This window comes from Mauremys mutica, chromosome 2 (genome assembly GCF_020497125.1).
Source record: "Mauremys mutica isolate MM-2020 ecotype Southern chromosome 2, ASM2049712v1, whole genome shotgun sequence".
NCBI classification, from domain to species: domain Eukaryota; kingdom Metazoa; phylum Chordata; order Testudines; family Geoemydidae; genus Mauremys; species Mauremys mutica.
Window position 1 is genome coordinate 297,402,121 of NC_059073.1, and position 12,444 is coordinate 297,414,564.

The following is a 12,444-nucleotide window of genomic DNA, read 5'->3' on the forward strand; positions in this document are numbered from 1 at the left end:
CCTCATAGACCAGTGGATGATGTTTGAGGGGTTGAGTCCGAAGCACGGAGCTGGTATCGGTCAGCACCAATGGCTTGATGCAATGCCATTCCTCATCAGATGACAGAGAGAATGAGACCTGGTCTGTAATTCTTCAATGGCCTTAAGCAGTTCAGAAGAGAAAGATGTTTGATAGCATGGTTGTAATACCAGCTTTTGGTTCAATCAGACTAATTTTGTCCCATTAACTGGCTGTTTTCAAAATCAAAGGGACATTTTTGTCAGCAGAAGCTGATGGTCAGTGTCAAGTTTAGCATTTCTATGAACTCATACATCGAGGACCACTGACCACCACAAACTCTTAACTAGGACATGATTGATAACATTCACAGTGAAACCGTCTGGGCTGTTCTTGGTCTGCCTGTGGATCTTTAGTGGTAGAACAGCGAGTCACCAGGTCATTGGCGGCCACATATTCCAGCAGTCACTGCCTGTTCCTGTTCCTCCGCCTGATGCTAAAATTCCTGAGTGTACTTGGCCTGGTGTCATTATCCTTTCCCACCTGTGCATTAAAGTCCCCCTGGATCACAATGACATCCCTTCTTGGGGTTTCTTAAGGATTGTCTGCAGTTGCTGGTAACAATGATCTGCAGCTGCATCATTGGCCTTCATGTTGGTGGGTCCATACATTGTGATGGTGGCAAGATATCCACAGCTGGTATGGACTCAAACACTGATAAGTTGACTCAAGGCTTGTCAGGGACTGAGTAAAAGTACAGCAGCAACCCATTGCTGGAACAGCCTATTGGGTGGCCTCAGAACAAAAGTGTATAGTTCTCAATGTTCTTTTCACCACTTCTTGGTGACTCTCTTCAGATAAAGCACAGTGTTCCAGCTTCTCAACTGCTTGACGAGGAGGACTGCTTTACCTGTTTCAGACAACATTTAAACATTCCAGGCACCAATTTTAAATTTGCCATGAACACGTAGGATAATGGAATTTGCAAGGTTTCATTGGTTACTTTTGCCTCTGTGGAAGAGACACTGTTGACCATTTCAACTACAAGGACAATTGACCAGATTGATGGTTGGCTTTAGGATAAACACCTTCATGACACGAATGTACTGACCTCTCATCATAATGGATGGTTGGTTTCTAAGTGACTTATTACTCCTCCTTTTAATGACTGAGTGCATAACACAGAATCCTTTGCCAACTTTTACAACATCTCCTTTGAAGTATCAGTATCGCTGACAATAAGTCTGGTGCGTGCTTGGTTTGAGTCTATCTATCTATCTATCTATCTGGTATCAAAGAAAAATGCCAGATTCTTTAGACACTGAATGACAGAGATGAATAGAGCAGTTCACACCTCTTAGAGCTGTTTCAGGCTGTCTGGAGACTTGGGCAGGCATCCATGCAATGATGGCTTATGCTTGGTTCATGTTTTCCATGTTATGACCACAGCCATAAGGACTAGGAACCTCATCCTCCTCGTCCCTCTTTTTTTCATTCCCAAGCATCTTTGCAGACATAGGGAGCAATATAGCATCACCATCCCTTACTGTCCCTGGCTTGTTCCTCCATTAAGTCCAGCATGGTCACATTGCTACATAAGATGTTCTACAATTTAGTCGGTTTATCAGCCTCTAGGTCAGACTGACGTTGATTCTGTTTGCATTACTTTCTCTGGCATCCTATCCTCTGTTAGTGCAGCAGACAATCTCTACCACCATAATCATTTTGATTGTAGCCAGTCCCACATCTTGATTTCACACCCTTCTCTCCTTCTAACTTCTTCATTTCTCTTAAAATCATTCCACTTTTTTATCTGCCATCTCATCTGCCATCTCATGCCTCCAGTCTTGTGATGATTGTTTCATTTAATGCAGCTGCTTCTAGACCATAGCGTCATACTGTTAGTACAGTAACTCACTTTAAGTCGTCCCGGTTAACGTTGTTTCGTTGTTACGTTGCTGATCAATTAGGGAACATGCTCATTTAAAGTTTGTGCAATGCTCCACTCTTATGTTGTTTGGCTGCCTGCTTTCTCCACAGCTGACAACCTCCCTATGCCCCCCTATCCCCACAGCGCATCCCGCACACCGGCAGACTTTAAGTGAAATGATGTTAAGTTAATCCAATTGCCCCGGGCAGGAGGCAGGGGAGGGAGGGGGAGACTGAACGCTGAGTTCTCGCTCCTTCCCCTCCCTCCTGCCTTGGGCAATCAGCTGGCTTGAGGCATTTTGGGGGCAGGAGGGAGGGGGGGAGGAGCGAGGACTCAGTGCATAGGCTCCCCCTCCCTCCCCTGTCTCCCGAACACCGCAAGCCAGCTGATTGCCCTGGACAGGAGGGGAGGGAGGGGGAGCCTGGGCACCGAGTCCTTGCTCCTCCCCACTCGCTCCTGCCCCCTAAACGCCGCAAACCAGCTGATTGCCCTGGACAGGAGGGGGGGGGGTGGAGGAGCAAGGACTCAGCGTTCAGGCTCCCCCTCCCTCCCCTGCCTCCTGCCTGGGGCAATCAGCTGGCTTGTCACGTTTAGAAGGGGGGGGAGGAAGGAGTGAGCACCCAGTGTGGGAAGTAAAGGGGGAAGAGGTGGGGGGGAGAAGAGGCAGGTCAAGGATGGGGGCTTCGGGGAAGGGGGGGAAGTAGGTGGGCTGAGGGTTGGTCCCTCCTCCCCCCGCCCTGGTACTTGCAGAGTAGGGGACGCAGCTGCTGCTGCGCAAGGTGCTTCTCCCAGCCTACAGCACCTTCAGCCTCCTTGCCTGCCTTGTCTCCAGTGCCAGTGGGCTGTGCCTGTGTAGGGTAAGGCAGGGGCACCTCCCAACTGTAGTACAGTATCTGTATTAAATTGCTTGTTTAAAATGTATATAATGCCTTTTGTCTGAGGAAAAAAAAATTCCCTGGAACCTAACCCCCCCATTTACATTAATTCTTATGGGGACATTGGATTCGCTTAACATCATTTCACTTAAAGTCGCATTTTTCAGGAACAGAACTACAACGTTAAGTGAGGAGTTACTCTACACTGGTTTGATAAATTTTCCCTTTGGTAGCAAACATAATGTTTACCAGTCCATAATTTCATCAACTTCTGTGCAGCACTTGTAGCTAAAACACATCTCTTTTTAACCCCATCCTTGATGGAACCATTAGCACTGATCAAACTTCCTAGGAACACACAAGGTTAAAAAAAAGAACTAGATAAATTCATGGAGGTCCATCAATGGCTATTAGCCAGGCTGGGCAAGGATGGTGTCCTTAGCCTCTGTTTGCCAGAAGCTGGGAATGGGTGACAGGGGATGGATCACTTGATGATTCCCTGTTCTGTTCATTCCCTCTGGGCCACCTGGCACTGGCCAAGTCAGAAGACGGGATACTGGGCTAGATGGACCCTTGGTTTGACCAAGTAGGGCCATTCTTATATACTCATTCTACAAATTCATCGCTGCTAGATTTCAAAATTTGTATCATCTCTTTTCCCCGATGCAACCACTTTGTTATCTTGGGATTTATTGTTAGTCCCAAAGTATCATTATTACTTCAAATGTGCCTGTCAGTTGTACAATGCCATCTGCATAAAGCAAGAAGCTTAACTCTAGATCCTCCAGTGTCCCATCCTCCAAAGCAATTAATGTTTTCCTCAGAAAAATTCTCCTTTACTGTAAATGTGTCAATTTTCTGGCTAATCTAATTTCCCAAGCCAAATTGACAGTCGTGCTAAAATAAGATTCTATCCCACTTCCATAATAAAGTCGTAAGTATGATATGGAGCAGCTAGTACTTCTGCTTAATATTTCATCATAGCTTATCATTTTGCTTAAAGGTTTATATATGTAACCCTTCTGCCAGGCTGAGTTGATAGCAGCAAGGGCCGGGTTCAGTACATAGGGATCCCCTCCCAACAACGTAAAGCAAAACCAGCTTGAGCCCCCACTCAGTGACCTGGGAAAATCTTACACACACCGCTGGGCACCTCAAAGAGGCAATACTTCCCCTCTCACAAGCACAGAGTCTCAGTGTAGCAGAAAATGTTTAATAACATGAGGTAAACAACTCAGCATTAAATTGGGAAAACACCACAACTAGAATTCATAGACCAAACCGTGAGCAACGACCCACCCCAGCAAATTGGGCCGTGTCCTTTCCCTTTGGGTCTTGAGTCCAGAAACCTAAGAATCACCCAAAGTCCCAAAAGTCTAACAACCCAAGAGTCTCTGTCCCTGGTCAGTGCAGCCCCAGAGTTCAGAAGTTTATCTGCAGAGTTTTACCCCCCCAAGCCTGGGTGGAAATGGGGGGGAGGAATAGGGGGGCACACAGTGTGTTAAGGGGCTCCATACATGGTCCAAGACTGACTGCTCCGCCTCTTTGTCGGGTTCTGCTGCAGCCTTCACCATGAGCTGTTCCACTCCACCAGCCGTCCCGTGAGCAGCTCCAGCTGTCCCACGAACTGCTCTACTCTGCCAGCCACTCCACTCCACCAGCCGTCCCCGCAAACTGCTCAGCTCAGCTCCCCTCTGCTCTGCTCACCGTTTCGTGGGCTGCTCCAACAGTCCCAGAAAACTGCTCTGCTCCACCAGCTGCTCCACTCCACCAGCCATCCCACAAACCGCTCTGTTCCACCAGCCACTTAGCAATATAGCGTCAGGCTCCCCTACTAGTTAACACAGCACTCAGTGATCTCAGCTCTTACTAATGTTAGCTCTTTAGTGATTTCAGCTTGAAGTAGGAGAGACCTAGTACTAATGCGCTATTGGTCCAACATGAATTCAACTCAGCAGCCTGTAACTAGATTCCTAATGGAATCAAAATTAGCTCTGACATTCAACAGTGGTGATACAATTGGTGTTTCAGGCTTGCAAAGAGTCCCCACAGCACCACATACAAATACCTACCCTCAGCCACTCTCAATTCACTGAGTTTTGGAACCCATGTCCTTTGTCTAGTGAGTGCTACTTAGTTGATGGCGACACCCTCTGTCATAAAACAGTTTCATTGTCCTTGATTCACATAATCAGGGTAACAACACTTTATTCCTCGTGCCCCAATAACAAAGAAACTGGGGATCCCACAGCAGCCAAAGTGACCATTTTGGGCTGCTGTGGGCTCATGCTAGGTGGGGTGGGTGTGCCTATGCAAACAAGATCAGCCCCTGAAGTTCTTTTCCACACTCACCACCAGATGTCAGGATAGAGCTCATCCTGACTCTGCTTACATATATAATGTAATACATATAATAGGAGCTGAGTTAATCATGTCATTATTTCAGCATTGTATCTGCATGCACATCCTTTAGTGACTTTTTTATTTTAATATAGTTTTTGTGCATGGAATAAAATTAATCTGTAGTGGGATTTTACCAGGTGAATCAGTGTGATTTTTCTATAGCTCACTTTTCAATTGATCTATAATCCTAGTAACTCAATGCTAAAATACAGTGTAGGTATCTTGGTACAGTTCTTTCTCTTTAGTAGGAGCAATAGCTTGGTGTGGCACATCAGTTGTTTTATCTTGTGAAATAGGAACTTCAAGCCCTACTTGAGGGGAAAAAAAGTTTTGTTTTACACTTTTGTAAAAATTCATTTGGGGTGGGGAGGGATGTCTACTTTTGTTTCTTTTGGTAGGCTAAAATTTTACTTTTTACACTATTTATTTAGGAAGTTTTAACAAGTTTAGAAATCCTTGCCATGAAAATATCAGAAATGAAACAAAATCATTACAACAGTTATCTTTTGTTTAAAGAAACATTATACAGGAATATAGTCATCACATCTTTCTGTTTAACATGGTGCTACCACATTACAGAATGAGCATCATTACAAAACATACATTGTTTCTAGTGATTTATTAAATTGTGTTAAATCTCTAGGTTCTCATTTGACAGATCAGATATATCTATCAAATGTTAATATTCAAAAAATTGGACAGGTATGCTTTTGGGGAGGCAGGTAAATGTACTTTGTCTGAGTACTGAATGAAAGGTAACCAAATATCTACCTGTCCTCTGTCTACTTTTCTGGCTATGTCACAGTGTGTTAATTTTTCCATAACCACAATATCCCGTATTTTTAGAGCCATTTCTCAATGGTTGGGTTATTATTCTTTTTTCAATGAGAGGATACCAATAACCGAGCAGCTATTAGCAGATGAGAGATTATTAATTTCCTTTTGTGTGACCATTTCCACTAGGAAGCCCCAAGAGGATTACCAGAGGATCATTTGATAATAAATATCCAACAATTTGTGATATTTGGTTACTGATTACATCCTAATACTCGGATGACTGGACATATCCACCATATATGCATAAAAATCTCTTTCAGCACAATTTCTCCAACATTTATCCCCATTTTGTCTCTATATTTTTTAACCTGACTGGTTTTGATGTACCATTGAAACAGTATCTTAATATTTTCTCTTTTGTTGTGCTAAAGACTTCGGTTTCTCATCTTCTTTTCCAGATCAAACCCCATTCCTTTTGAGGTAATTTGTCTATCCACATTCTTTTCCATGTGTGTCATATAGGGACACTTTTTTTTGTAAGGAGAGCTGTTTGAAAGATTGATATAAATTAGTTATAATTTTTTTGTTTCTTAATTGACCAGGTGCTATCGCTTCTATTAAAGTTGGCTTTCTGTAACAAACGGGTTTTCTAGAAAGTTGAGAAACATAACGCCTGACTTGAAAGTACTGGTACCAGGGAACAGTGGGACAGTTAAAGTTAGTTTTAATCTCTAAATAAATTAGAACATTTCTTTATTGAATAACTGGCCAACTGTATGTATTCCATTGCTTTACAAAACTTTGAAGCTCTCTGGTTCTTGATTTGGGTTAAGATTGGGATTATTTGCATTGGGTGTCATGGATGAGAACTGATCCTATCTCTAGTTCTGTTCCAGACCCATGGAGTAGCCTTTGCCAAGAATGTGTGTACGTTTCTGGCAGGTGTGATTTATTTATTAATCCGTGGTAGCCTAACAATGAGTACACTGCTGCAATTTTCTTGTTCAATAAAGACCCTTGTTTGGCTAGGTTAGAGGGCCCCCAGTCCACTACTGCTTTGAGCTGATTTGACAGTACCACAGAATATTTCAAACAGCTAGTCCACTGTGTTTAATAGGTCTGTATAATGTATTTGGTCTCACTTTTGGTCTTTTCTTATTCCATATAAATTCTAACAACATCCTCTGTATTCCTGCTTGGATTTTATCTGAGATAATCACAGAAAGATTTTGAAAATAAGAAAAATATCCTTGGCAGAATATTCATTTGGACTGTGGCTATTCTCCCCTGCCAAGAAATTGCATACTCGCCCCACAACTCCAGTTCTTTTTTCACTTGCTGAAGTAGTGGTTTGACATTGAAATCATAGAGCTCTGTTGTTTTAAAGGATGATACAGTAAACATAAAACATTACAATATTTTCATGCTATGTACTATAGACTATGGGCATGTGTACATTACCCGCTGGATCGACAGGCAGCAATTGATCCAGCGATCCAGCGGGGGTCAATTTATCGTGTCTAGTCTAGACACGATAAATCGACAGCCGAGCACTCTTCTGTCGACTCTGGTCGTCCACCAGGGCGAGAGGTGCAGGCAGATTCAATGGGAGAGTGTCAGCTGTCGACTTACACCAGTGAAGACACTGTTGTAAGTAGATCTAAGTATGTCAACTTTAGCTACTTTATTCATGTAGCTGAAGTTGTGTAACTTAGATCGAGCCTCCCCCACCCCCGCCAGTGTAGACCAAACCTATGTGAAATAAAATCTCTCCTTTTAAATTGCCTCAGATGGTGTTTGAATTCTTCATGTGCTAACTACTGTTATACTCAGCACCCCAAACTCATGACAACCCTAATATGGTATTGATGGGTATTATTGGCCCTTAGACACAAAATAGATGCCAAATAAAAGCCACAGACAGACCTTCCAACAGAGCACCCCCATTCTACACCTCTCACTGGTAGCATGTTACTTTAATATGAGACAATTACATTGAATGAGAAGGATTTCATACCACATTCATCTGTCACTAACTGAGTGTTTGTGTGGAATTTCTCAGGTATCACTTTATGGAACACCAATACCCTTAACAAACAAGTGGGGACAACAATGCAGCACAAGACTGAATTTCAAATCATTGCATCTGACACCATGGAAGCTAAGGCCTCTGCTCTCAGTCTCTCAGGATCCCTGAAGGCGAGTTTCCTGGGGGGCCTGGTAGAAGTGAATGGATCTGCAGCATTTTTAAATGATACCAAGAAATCCCAAAATCAAGCCCGAGTTACATTACAATATTCAACAACGACCAAGTTTGAGCAGCTGGCTATAAGCCATTCAGAGCACCAGAATATCTCTTATCCTGCTGTATATGACCAAAATAAAGCAACCCATGTGGTCACAGCTGTACTGTACGGGGCTCAGGCTTTCTTTGTGTTTGATCGAGAAGTTTCTTCAACTGAGAGTATAGAAGAGATACAGGGAAAGATGAAACTTATGATAGAAAAATTACCAAAAATATCAGGAGGAGGAGAGGGGCCTGTGAAAATGGAGTACAAGAAAGCATCAGAGGCTGAAAATGTCAGTTGCACATTCTATGGTGATTTTGCTCTTGAGAACAATCCAGTTACTTATCTAGATGCCATGGAAATTTGTTCCACCCTCCCGAAGCTGTTGGGTGACAGCGGGGAGAAGGCCGTACCAGTGAGAGTTTGGCTGTACCCGCTGACCAAGCTGGACTCCAGAGCTGCTCAGCTGGTGCGTGAGATCAGCAGAGTACTGATTTTTGATGCTCAAACAGCCTTGGAGCAACTGACCGAACTGGACATGCGAGGCAATGACATGATGAAAAATCCAATTGCCACAACCTTCCCTGAAATCAAAAAGAAAATCCAGCAATTCAAAGATCTGTGTCAGCAACACAGACAGACTTTCCAGCAACAACTAGCAAGAATCTTACCTGCGATCCGTGGAGCTGAAGCAGAAGAAAGGGCCCTGGTGGACATTTTAAAAAGCAAAGAACAATCACCATTCAATACACAGAGACTTAATGAATTTCTGGATACAAAGGAGCAAGAGATGAATTTAGTGGATTCCTACCTTGCTAGGCTACAGAATGTGGAAGTCATATCCTCCAAGAGTGAACTAGAAAAAATAGTACTCTGCCCTAAGCATGATTCTGTTGTGTGTTTCACACTTACTTCATTACACAACAAAGAGCCATATTTATCAGATTTGACCTTTTGGCTTCGAAGACAGTTTCTGGAGAAAATTCATGATTCAGCCTCAGCCAATTCTCCCTCTGAGAAATCAGATTCCAAACAGTGGTTTGAGAATGAAAAGATAAGAAGAAAAGCACGAAAATTCGCAAAGTCCTTCTTAGACTTTACTAATATCAATAAATCTCATGGAAACACCCAGTTCATTGTGGCCTCTGTTCCAGATGAGGACCATCCAGGAGCTACAATTTACCTGTATGAGGATGGAGAGCTGGTCAGCACCAGCTTTGAGCCCCCATCAAAACCTCTCCCTCCTCTGATTGATGGAATCAGACACAATTGTGTGCAGCTCACATTTAATCCATCAGACTTTGAAAGGGCTGCGATATCCGGCTATCGGGCAGAGTACAGAATTGTAGGGCAGGAGAACTGGACGGCTGTGAATGTAAATAACACACAAGTGACATTCACAGTGACAGGGCTCCGTGCAAACACCGAGTACCAGTTCCGATATGCTGCAGTGACCAAACCAGGGCTCAGCGAGAGCAGCGACGTGAGTGATCCTGTGAAGACTCTTCCCCCGACCAGCTCCCCTGGGAAGCCAGAAAAAGCGACTGTAGAATCATCTTCCATTGCTCTCACCCGGGAGAGTCCAAGTGTCACTGGAGATGGAGTCAGTATAAGGGAGTGTAAGGTAGAATATAAAGAAGAGGTTGAAGGTGAAAGATATGAGGAGAAAGACAAATGGCTGGGACAAAGGACAGGAGAGAGAACTGGATCTTGTAACACTGATGGACTGAGGCCTGAGACGACCTATAGATTTCAAGCGTCGTCTGTGTGCGCGGATGGGGCTGTGAGAGACCCAAGTGAGGACAGTTGGATCTCAACACTAGAGAAAGGTAAACATGAATAAATCTGCATATTTTTTTTTCCTCAATTAAAGTCCTCTAGTGCCTGGAGCTACTGGATCAGGTAAGAGAATCCTTATGGGAATGAATCTAAAATATCCTGGGTGTATAACGCAGAATCAGCATCCATTCAAATAAGAACTAAAATTACAAATAAATCTTAGCATCCACTTGAACACCCAATTTGGTTCCTATGCCCGGACTAGATGGGTTAGGTCAATGTTTCTCAATGACCGGTCCATGGACCGGTGCGAGTCTGTGGCAGCCTCCTTGCTGGTCCCTGAGATTTCCTTGACACATTTTAGGAAGGCAGTCTCTGGCATCAAAAAGATTGAGAAATACTGGCTTAGGTGACCGATACCCCAGATCACAGAGTGGATCCACATAAGAACGGCCATACTGGGTCAGATCAATAGTCCATCTAGCCCAGTATCCTGTCTTCCAGCAGTGGCTAATGCCAGGTGCCCCAGAGGGAATGAACAGAACAGGGAATCATCAAGTGATCCATCCCCTGTCATCCACTCCTAGCTTCTGGCAAACAGAGGTTAGGGACACTAGGAGCATGGGATTGTATCTTTGATCATTTTGTCTAATAGCCATTGATGGACCTATCCTCCACGAACTTATCTAATTGTATTTGGAATCAAGTTATAGTTTTGGCAACGATTTCCACAGGTTAACTGTTCATTCTGTGAAGAAGTACTTCCTTTTGTTTGTTTTAAACTACCGGTAGTTGCCTATTATTTCATCAGATGATCCCTGGTTCTTGTGTTATGTGAAGAAGTAAATAACGCTTACTTCCTTATTCACTTTCTCCACATCATTCATGATTTTATAGACCTCTATCCTATACCCCCTTAGTTGTCTCTTTTCTAAGCTGCAAAGTCTGTCTTTTTAATCTCGCCTCATATCGAAGCTGTCCCATACCCATAAACATTTTTGTTGCCATTTTCTGTACTTTTTCCAGTTCCAGTATATCTTTTTTGAAATGGGTGACCAGAACTGTATGCAGTATTCAAGATGTGGGCGTGCAATGGATTTATATAGTGTCTTTATGATATTTACTGTTTTATTATCTATCCCTTTCCTAGTGGTTCTTAACATTGTTAGTTTTTTTACTACCAATGCACATTGAGTAGATGTTTTTAGAGAACCTCCCCCACTGCAACCTGAGACCATTACTCCTTGTTCTGTCATCTGCCACCACTGAGAGCAGCTGAGCTCCATCCTCTTTGGAACCCGCTGGACTCTCTCCAATTTGTCCACATCCCTTCTGTAGTGAGGGGACCAAAACTGGACTCAATACTCCAGGTGTGGTCTCATCAGTGACGAATAGAGGGGAATGATCACATCCCTCGATCTGCTGGCAATGCTCCTACTAATGCAGCCCAATATGCCATTAGCCTTCTTGGCAACAAGGGCACACGCCGGGTCCTTTTCTACAGAACTGCTGCTTAGCCAGTCGGTCCCCAGCCTGTAGTGGTGCATGGGATTCTTCCGTCCTAAGTGCAGGACTCTGCACTTCTCCTTATTGAACCTGATTAGATTTCTTTTGTCCCAATCCTCCAATTTGTCTAGGTCCCTCTGGACCCTATCCCTACCCTCCAGCGTATCCACCTCTCCCCGCAGTTTAGTGTCATCTGCAAACTTGCTGAGGGTGCAATTCATCCCATCATCCAGATCATTAATAAAGATGTTGAACCAAACCGGCCCCAGCCCCTTTATACCGGCTGCCAATTAGATATCAAGCCATTGATCACTACCCATTGAGCCCAATGATCTAGCCAGCTATCTATCCACCTTATAGTCCATGCATCCAATCCATACTTTTTTTAACTTGCTGGCAAGAATACTGTGGGAGACCATATCAAAAGCTTTGCTAAAGTCAAGATATATGATATCCACCACTTTCCCTACATCCACAGATCAGCTATCTCATCATAGAAGACAATCAGGTTGGTCCTGGTCACCTTCCTCTCCTCCAAGTGCTTCAAAATGTATTCCCTGAGGACCTGCTCCATGATTTTCCCAGGGACTGAAGTGAGGCTGACCGGTCTGTAGTTCCCCGGGTTCTCTTTCTTCCCTTTTTTAAATATGGGCACTATATTTGCCTTTTTCCAATCATCCGAGACCTCCCCCAATTGCCACTAATTTTCAAAGATAATGGCCAATGGCTCTGCAATCACATCCGCCAACTCCCTCAGCACCCTTGGATGCATTAGATCTGGACTCATGGACTTGTGCATGTCCAACTTTTCTAAATAGTCTTTAACCTGTTCTTTCACCACTGAGGGCTGCTCACCCCCTCCCCATATTGTGTTGCCCAGTGCAGCAG

General features: G+C 43.8%; 1 protein-coding gene across 1 annotated transcript in view; it reads left to right on the top strand.

Annotated features, from left to right (window-relative positions):
- The window catches only part of LOC123363398 (stonustoxin subunit beta-like), a 56,718-nt gene that overhangs the window by 27,593 nt on the left and 16,681 nt on the right, over positions 1-12,444 (top strand). Inside the window, exon 3 of the mRNA XM_045004318.1 lies at positions 8,046-10,100. Coding sequence (XP_044860253.1) covers positions 8,046-10,100 — 2,055 coding nt within the window. The remainder of the gene's footprint in view (positions 1-8,045; positions 10,101-12,444) is intronic.